Source organism: Berghia stephanieae, chromosome 7 (genome assembly GCF_034508935.2).
Source record: "Berghia stephanieae isolate SIO BIC M18660-M18661 chromosome 7, UCSD_Bste_1.3, whole genome shotgun sequence".
NCBI classification, from domain to species: Eukaryota; Metazoa; Mollusca; class Gastropoda; order Nudibranchia; family Aeolidiidae; genus Berghia; species Berghia stephanieae.
The window spans coordinates 21,664,570-21,677,868 of NC_088366.1; the positions used below are offsets into that span (position 1 = coordinate 21,664,570).

The 13,299-nt window shown below is 36.3% G+C and overlaps 1 protein-coding gene across 1 annotated transcript in view; it reads right to left on the minus strand.

Annotated features, from left to right (window-relative positions):
* LOC144976887 (uncharacterized) overlaps window positions 1–12,940 on the minus strand; it is a gene marked incomplete in the record, with an annotated part of 41,749 nt that extends 28,809 nt beyond the window's left edge. The window contains 1 exon segment of the mRNA XM_078921443.1: window positions 12,538–12,940. Within this exon segment, the coding sequence (XP_078777569.1) occupies window positions 12,538–12,811 (274 nt within the window).
* Between the last annotated feature and the right edge of the window lie 359 nt (window positions 12,941–13,299).

Consider the following 13,299-nt stretch of genomic DNA (forward strand, 5'->3'; position numbering starts at 1 on the left):
TTAGCAGTAACCGCCCTTGTTATCGATCGATGGCCTCAGAGGAATTCGTTCAAGTGTCTGAATACTGAATATCTTCCGTCTACGTTCTACTCTATTTTATAATATCGATCGCTTGAAATTACGCTTGAATGCCTCCTCGCCTGTTACATAACGACAAACAATACAATATAAGATAAAGATAAACTATTTAAACGTTGTGTCACGATATATTTTTCTTTTTAAAAATGATATTCCCTTGACATTAAACCGATAACGAGGAAGTCGTCAAAACAGACCCGAATGGCAATGCCCGGTTGCGTCACTTGGAAAATACAACAGCTATCTCAGTTTCCGTTATCTTTATGGGTTTGTTTGTTGTTTGTTTTGTTTTGTTTTGTTGTTTTTTTTTGTTGTTGTTGTTTTTTACATTTTAAAACTTATATTTTGTATGTATTTATTAATCGTTTATTATTTATATACGTGTGTATTTATTGTTCCGAATATCACAATCATCATCATCATTGTGTCTATTATTATTATTATTATTATTATTATTATTATTATTATTATTATTATTATTATTATTATTATTATTATCATTATTATTATTATCATCATCATTATGATCATCATCATCATCATCATCATCATCATTATAAATAGCATTGGTTCTGATTTGAAATCAAGAGACACAGTGCGTCGCCATCACTTTTGATTCCATCATAATCGAAAAGAAAAGGGGATGACAGTAAGAAGATATGTAAATTATATTCTTGGTGATCGTGTATCAGTCAAAATCATTTGCATGTTGCAAGTTATGGCAGACGAAGATTTCACCGAATCGCACACACTAGTCACACACATTAATAATTATTTGCATTTCGCTTGAGAACACGATTTTCACTTGGGACGACGTGCGCATTTATGCAGGTCTGATAACCGAACGTAATTACGGTCTTGGATCTAACCTTGTAATGAACAATATTTTGCATTGATTTGAGAGTACACAATACTTCCATAACAATGAGTCCATAACCATTTGGGTTACCAGACCTGCATATATATATAAGTAGTACACGTCGACTTGATTGAGTAAGTGCATTCTGACACTGCACCGCTGTTCCTTTGGCCAAGCACGAGGTCAAGGAAACTGGAACTCGGAGCATAAGTAAGTCGAGAGAGAACCGTTTAAAATCCGTTGAATTAAAGGGAGATTAACCTCGATATCATAATCAGACTAAGACTGAAATAGTATTGTATCCACACAATACACCGAATCGCAAGACTGTTAGGTTCGTTGTTAACCAGGCCTCGCTCTTAATTGCGTCAATACATTTAATTACACGCACAAGCAGTCTAACTGTTGTATTATAGGGAGTACGATAATAATGTAAACCAATCACGATCTACCAGCATGCTAATCTCTCTCTCTCTCTGTCTCTGTCTCTCTCTCTCTCTCTCCCCTCCTCTCTCCTTCTTTCTCTTCTCGTCTCTCTCCTACCCATCTCCCTCTCCCTCTCGCTCTGTGTGTGTGTGTGTGTGTGTGTGTGTGTGTGTGTGGGTAATAACAGTAAGATCAAGGATAAAACCGAACTCCATTTACAGAGACTGAACTCTGACATTGACCCACTTTTGTTCCCTTTTGTAAGCATTGTGTAACCAACGACCTACTTGGCTCATATCCATCGACGACAATGCCGTGGCCAGTTTATCTCAATAGTAACAGGATCATAATTAACTATCGGAAACGCGGACACCAATAGCCTAGCCTCAACTGATACTCTGTCCAGAGAACACGCCTTGGATATATTATTAAAACGACCCTTATCTTGTCATAACTCCCAAACGAAGTCCCAGATTCCGAGAACGTGAACCATCGATAACACAGGACGTGACGTGAACTTCGGGACATCAGCAGATGAGGGTAATTTCAATCGATCGATATTTAAAGGACAAAGCTTTCTGGCCAAATTGAAATCTCAGGTTTGAGAGCGTTTGACAAGATGAGGATCCTTTTTTAATTGATCGATATCTGAACGACGAAATTTCTGGCCAAAGTTTGTAAAAGATTGTCTTTTGTGTGCGTGTGTGTGTGTGTTTGTTGTTTTTTTTTTTCAGACTGGCAGTAAAATACGCACTATCTTGCCCTTGATAGGTGATTATTATAATACTGTAGTTAGACAGCAGGAGGGGGGGGGGGAGGGGAGAGAGAGAGAGAGAGAGAGAGAGAGAGAGGGGGTGGGGCTGTAGCCGAAAGAAAAGCACGACGGTAGGGTTTTTGTAATAAAAAAAATAGGGTCTTAATGAAACAATCGGACAACTCTTACCTCGATGAGGTCCATAGATAAAAATCATAATAATCCGCGCGTAATTAATAAGCCTGTAATATCTTATAGGCGTTGTGAACACATTCCCTTTCCGGTGAATGAATGGATTGGTACTTACTTTATTTTTACGAACCACACTCACCACAAGGCCCTGGTTAATATTTTTGGCTAGCAGACGAGGCAAAGGGCGACAAGTACACGATCCGAGTTCAAATTGGGAAGGAATAATCTGCCGTACTCCGAGAAAAACACGTATTTAAATTTTTGGCCAGAAAAGTCATCCTTCAAATACCGATCGATTAAAATAACTATCATCTTGTCCAAAAAAAAACTCTACAAACCTGGAACTTCCACAAAACCTGGGACTTCACAGAGAAGTTTAAAGAGTTTTTGACAAGATGACGGCTATATTTAAATCGATCAATATTTGAAAGGACGAGTTGTCTGATCAAAGCTTTAAATACGCGTTTACTTCACAGAAAACGGCAGTGAACGGGTACTACTGTACTTTATCCATTATTAACACGTACAACAATAATGGAATGTCCCACTCGCCAACGAGGAGGTGGTAGGGCTGGGGGCGGGAGTAATAGTAATAACGGTAATGGAAAGGTGAATAAGGCAATCAAGATAATTTCTGGTTTTTCGTGATGGATGGTGAGGGGTAGCCCTGCCCATTTCTTGAGAAAAAAAAACATGATACAAAAAAACTCAAGTCTTATTTGATAAATCATTTTTTATTCATTACAAATGTACTTGTGTCACATATTTAAATGCTTCTCAACTGAAATTTTGTAAAAAATCTAATCTAATACCAAAATAAAATATATAAAATATAAATCACAATACAAAGCTAAAAACAATAAATATAACATAATGATGTAGATAATATAATAATTAAAATATACCTATCTAAATTCTAATAATTAAAAAAAATTAAATCAATAATAATAATAATAATAATAATAATAATAATATAATAATAATAATAATAATAATAATAATAATAATAACAGTAATAATAATAATAACAGTAATAATAAATAATAATAACAGTAATAAAGTAATAATAATAATAATAATAATAATAATAATAATAATAATAATAATAATAATAATAATAATAATAATAAATAATAACAATAAAAATCAATAAATAATAATAATAATAATAATAATAATAATAATAATATAATAATAATAATAATATAATAATAATAATAATAATAATAATAATAATACAACAACAATAACAATAAAGAGGTCTGATATATCGAAATTTTTAGAATCATTGTTAACTGAGCATCGTAGCAGAGATGTAACTTTCCGTCAACGATTGCTTGGTTGTTAACAAGGCATCGCTCTTAATAACAATTACGTCAATATAATATGTCCTACTCATTAAAACGGTGTCATGCAATCTTGTAACGAGCATGGGGCGTCAGTGTAAGTTGTATGCGCGCTATAAATGTTATCAGCAGCAGCAACATCGTATTCATAGATATTATATCACAGACTTGCTTCAGGCAGATAATACGACCTCAGTGCCTGCTAGTAGCCTTCGTACGTTATAGATAGTATGCGCTTGGCTGAGAAGCTCATAACATTGCCATCCGGAAGTATAACCGACCAACACACAAAACAGTGTGTATCCATGTACGTTTATAGTCGGGTTAATACAGTTCAGTGAGAATCACTCACAAACGCGGATGGCAAAATACAATAACAAAGGCTTGAGTGACGTCAACTGCATACTATCTATTTAAACGAAGGCTGGGACGGCTATCTATCTACTTCTCGGTTGGTCGCTTTCACATTTTCAAAATAAATCAGCATCCTAAATAAGTGTCTTCCTTATTAGTATTATCATTATGTAATTAAAATGATGAAAAAGATAAATCAGGGTGTCATTGGTGCAAACATGAGGTACAAGGCGTTCAGGCAAACGACGTGTTCATTCATTAACGACTCAGAACACAACACGGTCAATTCGTAACAGAAGCCGTGCGTGCGTCATTGGACTTGTCTGGGTTTGTTTACATTGTGTCGCAGGGTCTTGTTTGTTATGTCGTCACGTTTACTATTAGTTTTGTCATGTGCTTTAAACTCAATGAAGGACAGGGGATCGGATAATGTATTTCTTTCGCAAAATGACACGGGATACTGCTGATACATGAGGTGCAAAAACCTATTATTACTTGTGTTAAAATTGGCGAGACTAAATACTTGGCTGGTCTAAAAACAATAACAAGGAGCAGAGTGACGTCAACTTCATTCATTCTATTATTTGTAAATAACCAATCATGTTTGTCCCAGCTGGCTTGTTAATGTGTCACAATCCACGTGTTTTGATTGGCCAAAAAACGATGTGTAATTGGTTGAAGACTTGTGTGTAAAAAATCTAGTGGGTAATTGGACAAGTCGACTGTACCATAATTTTATTTTTTTTTAACTCATATTATGCTCACTTTCTGTCCCTTTTCGAATACTGTAAAATCTAAGTCAAGCAGTGTTCACCCCACTATGTCAGTGTTTTGTGTGTGTGTGTGTGTGTGTGTGTGTGTGTGTGTGTGTGAGAGAGAGAGAGAGAGAGAGAGAGAGAGAGAGAGAGAGAGAGAGAGAGAGAGAGAGAGAAATGTGGCATACCTGACACTTCCAACGCGTAAAATGGCATCAATTAAAACAGTAATAACAACGACGAAATGGAAAATCATAAAACGACAACAATGATTATTACATCACAAAGTGAACTGATAAACGCCTTTTAAAAAACGAATACAGTGTCGATCAATAAACTTGTTTTGTTCTTTGTTGCTTTTATAAACATTATATTTTTATCTTTTGGTTGCTTTTGTTGTTTAGTTTTTGTTCTTGTTTAGGGGGGTTTCTTGTGTTGTTTTTGTTTTCCTTTATTATACAGTAGTTGTTGTTTTTTTGTTTAATTCTCTAATCCTTCAAAATGTGTGTCGGGTTTACGACTTCAGGGACGCCAACTTAAAATTTGACTCACAGGAATATCAGACACCACTCGGAGGAATTTCAATGCCGAAAGAGGAATTTCCGCATACTAGAAATGGGAATTGGGTGGTATTTGGCATCATGTTTACATATCGTATAGTTATCAAAGGATACCAGAAATATCATTTCAAAGTCCTGGAACAGTATGACCTCACCAAAATTTGATGGAAGTTGTCCGTAACCCGAATTTTTTTGCTCCAGACCGGAATCTTTTTCCCGGCGAAATCGGAGTTTTGGCATCACTGCGATATTTTGGAAGTAAACGTTTTAAGCCCAAAATAATAGAAGTGTTGAGTCATAAAGAAGCATTTACATCGCCAATTACCAACGTCCTCTCATTAAAAATAAGGCAGAGAGAGAATCAGAGGTGTTTTAATGATGCACGTATACTGTTTACAAAGTGTACCTGGCTCTTGGTACATACTCTACTAATGAGGAGGTTGACACCTGTACCGGGTGTCAAGAGCAACCAACCACCATGATGTGAACATTGCACATCTCAAGATGTGCCAAAAGGTCATTTACGTGCCTTTCGACACAAAAGGACATTGGTATAAAGTTATTTCAAAGTGAATCGGTGGTGGCTCGTTTGTCACCTAAGTCAAGTCAAGCCAAGTTTAACGTGGTCACTGGCCGGATTGGAGACAGATCGTGGAAAACACTAGTCTCGATACCGTCCTTGGGTGAGGCATTTAACACACATTGTTATGGGATCGTTTAACTGAAATATACTCTCAAACCAACGCCAAATAATGTCCATTACAATGTCAAAATAAACCCATAATTGCGTTCGGTCACCAGACCTGCCAGTGTGTGCACCTAGCCTTTAACCCACGATAGATATGATATGAACATGCAATGGAAACACGATTTTCCCCTCTTGGTCGATTTACGTCCACAGCAACACAGCTTCTACGTCATGGTACGTAGACTTAAGGGCGGGGTGCGGAAAACAAAAACATTCATACAATAATCGAACTCCACCCATCTAGGGCCTGTTTATAAAAGATAATAAAAATACGATGGGTTTCAGAAAGGGGAAATGGGGGGGGGGGGGGGGGGGGGGCGCGCAAAGGGCCAAAGATGGGATCGGGAAGTTTATTAAATTTCCATTATCATCTTTATTATTAAATTCAGATTTTAAAAACTGTGCGTGTAATAGTATAAAATGTATAGGATAGCCGACCATACATAGGAAATTATTTATTTATAAGCTTATTTAAATAATAATAAGAATAATAATAATAATAATAATAATAATAATAATAATAATAATAATAATAATAATAATAATAATAATAATAATAATAATAAAGAGATAGATATAAACAATCTTTAAAAAATCAAAATTTCAATCAGAAAAGGAAAAGAAGAATGACAGGAAATGACAGCATTATTATTATTATTATTATTAAGGTGCAATAACAATTATATTTTCGAAAGAGGCAGCTCTGTCACCGGCAAGGTACTCATCAGATCCACAGTGGGATTCGAATCAATGATCTTATCAGTCCAAAGGCGAGGGTCAAGCCATAAGATCACAAAGACGTTTTTCTTATCATCATCGTCATCAATATCATCATTATAACTACCATCATCGTAACCATTGATTGGTGACTAAAGTAGTTTCTATGACTATGTCGTGTGTGTGTGCAATTCCATTAATAAACAACATAGAAAGTTATAAAACAGTATCCCCCCGAGGCACGCTATAGCAATCTGTCCTCCTCCCCCTCCTTCTATTTAAGATTTGATTGATGAGATCAGGGAGAGAGAAGAGTATCTGCTGCATTTGTAATCATGGACATCATACAGAAATTACCGAAACGGGAACATAAACCCACATCCACACATCTTGGGATGAATTTGAAGTTTAAAAAATAATAACAGAGACTATGTATTTATTTTTTCTTTTTTTTTACAGTTAAGTAAGTGAGCCGAATGGAATGGGAGAGAGAGAGAAGGGGGTGGGGGGAGAATATAGATAGATAGATAGATAGATAGATAGATAGATAGATAGATAGATAGATAGATAGGAGTCAAACACGCAACAACAAAAAGAGCACGTGACTCAGAGAGAGAGAGAGAGAGAGAGAAAGAGGAGGGGGGAGAAAGAGGGAGGGAGGAGAGGAGGAAAAAAAAAAAAAAAAAGAGAGAGAGAGAGAGAGAGAGAGAGAGAGAGAGAGAGAGAGAGAGAGAGAGAGATTAACTAATTGCAGCGCGGTCTGATCCCCAATGAGATGATTATCGATGAAATCACGATGACACATCATCCATTCATACATAACCCAGTGCAACGTCGTGCTGGGATTGGCAAGCCGACACATCAACAACAAACGCAATTAATTTAATTTCACTACAACCTCTATCGTCAGTGCAGGTGGTGAGATAGAAACGCGCACAATCATCAACAATATACATTGGGGAACACAAAATAATAATTTTACCCTAAAACTTTTAGAGGTCGGGGTTACAGGTCTTCTCTGGGCGACAAAATAGGGATAAGGCACTGATGCAGGATAAAGATCTGAAAACGTGTGTATGAAACAGTGCCAGAAAAACGGAGAGTAAAATACAAGAAATAAAAACATCAACAAAAAGCAGCCTGCCACGACTGGATTTTTTCCCCCTGTATTATCTACCTCTCTGCTTTGTTTGGCTCTGTTTCAAACAACTTTTTTTCAGATCTCGATCTCTTTCTGGACAAAGTAAGAATAAAATCAAATGTGTTTTGTCAGCAGAGGTTGTGCCCCCCCCCCCCCCCCCCCCCCGACTACAAAACCAGCCCCTCTCATTCATACAAATTTGCTGAAAGTTATGTTTAGAATGATATATATATATATATATATATATATATATATATATATATATATATATATATATATATATATATATATATATATATATATATATAAGTGTCTATAATACGTCCCCCTAACCATAAAAGTATTATATTAGTTCGGACCTTCATCTCGGGTACACAATTTGATACATTAATGTCGTTTGCTTTGCTTTGTTTCTTTACAGATTTTGACTGAGTGCTGAAACTGTCCTCTACTAAAATAATATTTCCTCAAAAGATATTAACGGACGAATGGTGAATGAATTCTATTTTTAGAAACTGGCCAGTAATATGGTTTGTCGGAATTAAAAATCGACAGATTGCCACCTATCTTGCACGTTCTCCAGAAAAAAAAACATATTAATTAACAATCCAACGAAGTCCTAGATTTGAGAGCTTATGTCAAGATGAGGGTCATTCAAATCGATCGATATTTGAAGGACGAGTATTCTGACCAAAAAAAAAAAAAAATGTAAACACATGCTTAGTTATTTTTTTTTTTTTTTTTTGTTGTCCTTTTGTTTTTTGTAACAGAGTACGTAGTTAACTACTGGCTAAATACTTATGGATTGGGAGCGGTTTTAAACGGTCCCGATAATTGTGGTTGATTTTAATTATCACAAATAAGAAGTGGCCATGCGAGAAGGTTTGACAAAAGCTTTGATTTAATCGATCACGAAAACGCAGGCTACAAGAGTTAAATTCTCCGCGTCACCGACGTTGCTTAAGAAAACAAAGACATATTTATTCTACTGTTATAACAACTCGGGTCATCCCCACCGTAACCGATTTTCAAATGACGTCACCATAAAGAAGAACGGATGAAGAAAACCTTGAATCGAGACAGATCGATAAACAGACATAATTGCACTCTGCACTACTAGAAACGTGGAATAACAACAACCATACATGCTTTCCACGCCAATTTTAATTCTATATAATGCGTATGAAGCATATATTATAATGTACACAATAGGGCGGTATGCAGGGAGAAAGAATTATTCTGCACTGAGAATAGTAGTTGTAGTGAGTGACTCAATGTTCTAGTATTATTGCGAGAATCAGTCGAAATGTTAACTGTATGGCAAAACAAATTGATATGGTCTGGAATCATAACAATATATTGCCGTGCCAGGACAAGACTAAAATTAGCTCTCATAAAAATATTTCCCATCGAAACTAACGAGTAAATCACTGCAGAAACTGACAAGACGTTAAGACACTGGTAACAATATTATGCTGAATGCATAAAGCTACAATAAGTCCTACGATGCTCAAAACTCTCTGATTTTTTTAAACGCCAAAGATGGTACTAGTACCCCGGTATAAAAAATAAGGACACGATTTGAGCAGGACCGTCCTGCGATCAGTTCATATGAGCTACTAATATGGTCATCTATAGATAGTATGCGCTTGGCTTAGAAGCTCACAACATTGCCATCCGGAAGTATAACGGACCGACACACAAAACTATGTGTAACCATGAACGTTTATGGTCTGGTAAATACAATTAAGTGGGAATTACTCATAAACGTGGATAGCAAAAAACAAAAAAAACAATAACAAAGACCTGAGTGACGTCAACTTCATTCTATCTATAGTAGACCTCCCTCCAGATGTCACGGACTTGTAATAGTTATCATACCAGTAAGTCCTCGAGAAAGAATCTGCGTTTGGCAGATTGCTCTAGTTGACAATGGACAGATACAGCGTCAAATGTAATGATCACCAATAAAATGGAGCGGGTTCATTGACCCCATATTCATGACTATTATTATTAGGACTTACATTACAGTTACAGTTCTGGTCACTGACCTGCATGACGATCTTGATGTCAACATATTAAATCGCAATCAGTGACAAGTGACCAATGTTACTCTATTTTTAAAAAATTTCCAGTGAGGCACAAACCCACTTTTACTGACCACAAGGTATAAGGATGGGGACAAGATTGGGGAGGAAGACGGTTAATGAATGTGCTTCTAATAAGCCACATCTTAATATTTGGTCTACAAGACATCATGGGTGGTTTTCAAACAAATAATTGTTAGTCACTAAAAGAAATGGCAAAGCATATATTCTGTCATATAATGATCTGAAAATAGTTAAATCATAGATAAATAAAACAAAACTCCCTATATTCATCCCATTGGGGAAATTTGTCTCTAGGGTCTATACCAAGGGAAAACTGAATTAACCCAGGCTTTAGCCCCAGTGCAGCGCAGCAAATTGAGATATGGCGAGGTGACTTGCTCAAGGCCACACAGCTCAGCAGCGGGTGATCGAACTCGGTACAAAGTACAAAGCAAGGACCATACTGCGGTGCCACGCTGCCCACTGGAATACTCTAGGGTTGATTCATTATCAAAAATTCATATCAATATTATATTAATATCTCATTCCAGACTAGCTGGTAATATAAACATGGCTGTCTAAACATTTGTTCTCATTCATATATTTTCACTTTTCCAAAAATGGTTTCTACCTCAATACCTAAAAGACAACAATATCCCACCAATCTCAATTAAATCCACCTAATCAGTGACTGTCAGAAGTCGGATCATCTGTCCAGAAAGACTTCATTTCACAATAAACCTTTCTACTCAGGAGTAAATAGGTAACTGGATCACATTAGATAAGGCAACGTAAAAGATCTGATAATGATTTAATTAATGTCTGCTTCTTCTTCTCCGAATTAAACATTAGACTAAATATAATTACTTATTTCATAAAGTGGAAAATACATGCTAGACACCCTTTTCCTATGACTACAAGTATACAAACAATATTTATATCACTATCTGCAGCCCGATACTCATTGAAAACTAAGGTAAATGGAATACCCTTGCGTGTAAAGTATATCATCCAAGGAAACATAAGATTATGAAGACATTGTCACTCCACCAGTACTAGGACACTCTCAACATATCTTGACTTCATTACAAGTTATAGAAGACAGATTTACAAGACTTTTCCTGTGCATATGGTGGCTATGTGGTTTCTGTAAAGTCACACTACTCTGGAGTGAAATCAGTACCTGGTCAGTAACAGCCCTGTCCCTGTTTTAAAAAAGTAAGCACGCCTACAGGAGTGAGAATTCGTCCCAAAGAAATTCTACTTTGGTAAAAATGTTGCTTTTAATCTGAACTTTTAGCATAATTTATAAAATTGGAGTTGAAATGAACACTTTAACTGATGAAGTTTTGTTTCTAAACTTTTCAAATATTCTAAATTTTCTACTATTGATCATTTTGACTTTGAACTTTGACTCAATTTTCTGAAGCGGGTCACATATTGAATGGATATTGCGCACAATAAAAACTCATCAGACACACCACTAATTAGCAATTGGTATGGCCTCTGTCCACCCAACAATGATTGAGTACCTGATGTGTTAGATTTGGTAGCACCACATCCAAATGGCAACAAGCAATTCTTACTTTCCATTTAACATTACAGACATATGGATAAATTCCTGGCTTCATGGGACTCACTCAAAGCTCTACATTTTTACAGTTACTTCCATAATGATAACACAGCTGTTACTGTTCTCTTACCCGTTGACCTCTCTCTCTCTCTCTCTCTAAATGATGATGATAATAATAATAATAATAACAAAAACAACAAAAATAGGACTGATGATGATAATAAATACCAATATTAATATACAAATAAATATATGGACGACTAAGACGCAATATATCCTGGAATATTTTGAGGTGATTGTTGTCTTGTAAGTACAATTATATCGGTTAATTTTTCTTTAAAAAATTAGAGACAGCTGTGCCTAAAGTAAATAAATTTGTGTTTTGGTCCAACGATTACTATTACCATTTCCACTCGATAAGTGAGTGGGTGTGAACACTGTTAAAGTAAAGTGTTAACGTTATCAATCTGTTTATTAAAAGCGCTAAATAAATCTAGATATATATGGTTGTGAAACTTCAGACACAAACATTTTAGGACCAATGCCAATAAAACTAAAATTGTTAGGGAAACGACATTCAAACGCAAATATGAGACACCCGACCCAGACACACACACACCTTCGCAGCGTGCTTGGTGTCTGTGTCAAAACAGCTGCTTCTATTCATCTCGCCTTCCTGTGAATGTGACGCACCTTGAACGAGACAAAGTGGGGACGATTTTATCCCTATTTTCATACCGAAGATCTAGATAGTAACCTATCTATCAATATTATTGAAATTTGTTGAAATGGTATAACGAGGGTTATAAGATCGAGAAAGCGAAATGTAGACTAAATAATACCCAATACTGTTTACTTCCCCCAAAGAGAAAGAATGAGAGACAAAGAGTCATAGAGATGAAGGCGAAGGTTGATTGATCAACAAGGGGAGACAGCGTTCTTACCAATCTTGGCAATGCTGGCGAGAAGGATCCAAAGACATATCACGTAAGGCACTTCCACATGATGAAAATTGAAAGACACTAATTTATAACGTTCTGTCTCGTTTGATTCCACTTTGTGGCTTTCGTCTGGGTAATCCGGAACGATTTTCACACTGTCTTCTTCTTCGTCGGATCCTACTTTAGCCTCACTCACCCTAACGGCGAGAATTGTGAGTAACCATAACACACATAATAAATGTATCTTCATCGTTCTTCCTTGTCCTATCAAACCCATTATCAACTATATTTCCAAGAAAACATTTTCACAACGGTGTTTGGTACATTTCGTACTACTGAATGAACTGGAGGTAAAAGTAATCTCATTTTTATCTCTACCTCGTCGACTGTCCAGCCAGACAGGGAAAACGACAGGTCTCTTCGACGAGTCGACGAGCGAGGCTTAACCTTTAATGACCCGTTGGGAGGTTAAAGAGCAGCAGGCATGCGCAGTGGTTAAACGAGGTCACCGACCTACGCATGTGAGTGCGCTGTTGATTTGGACGGACAGCGCGGTTATTTTTGGGTCCTCAATTCAAAATATAGAATCACTTTTTTTTAAACAAATTACTTGAAGGTCTGATAACCGAAAACATTTATGGGCCTGATTTAACATTGTTGTAATGGACAATATTTTGCGTTGGTTTGAGAACACATAGGTTTGAGAGTATTTCCATTTCAACAATGAGCCCATAACAAATTGGGTTATCAGACCTGCAAAAAAGT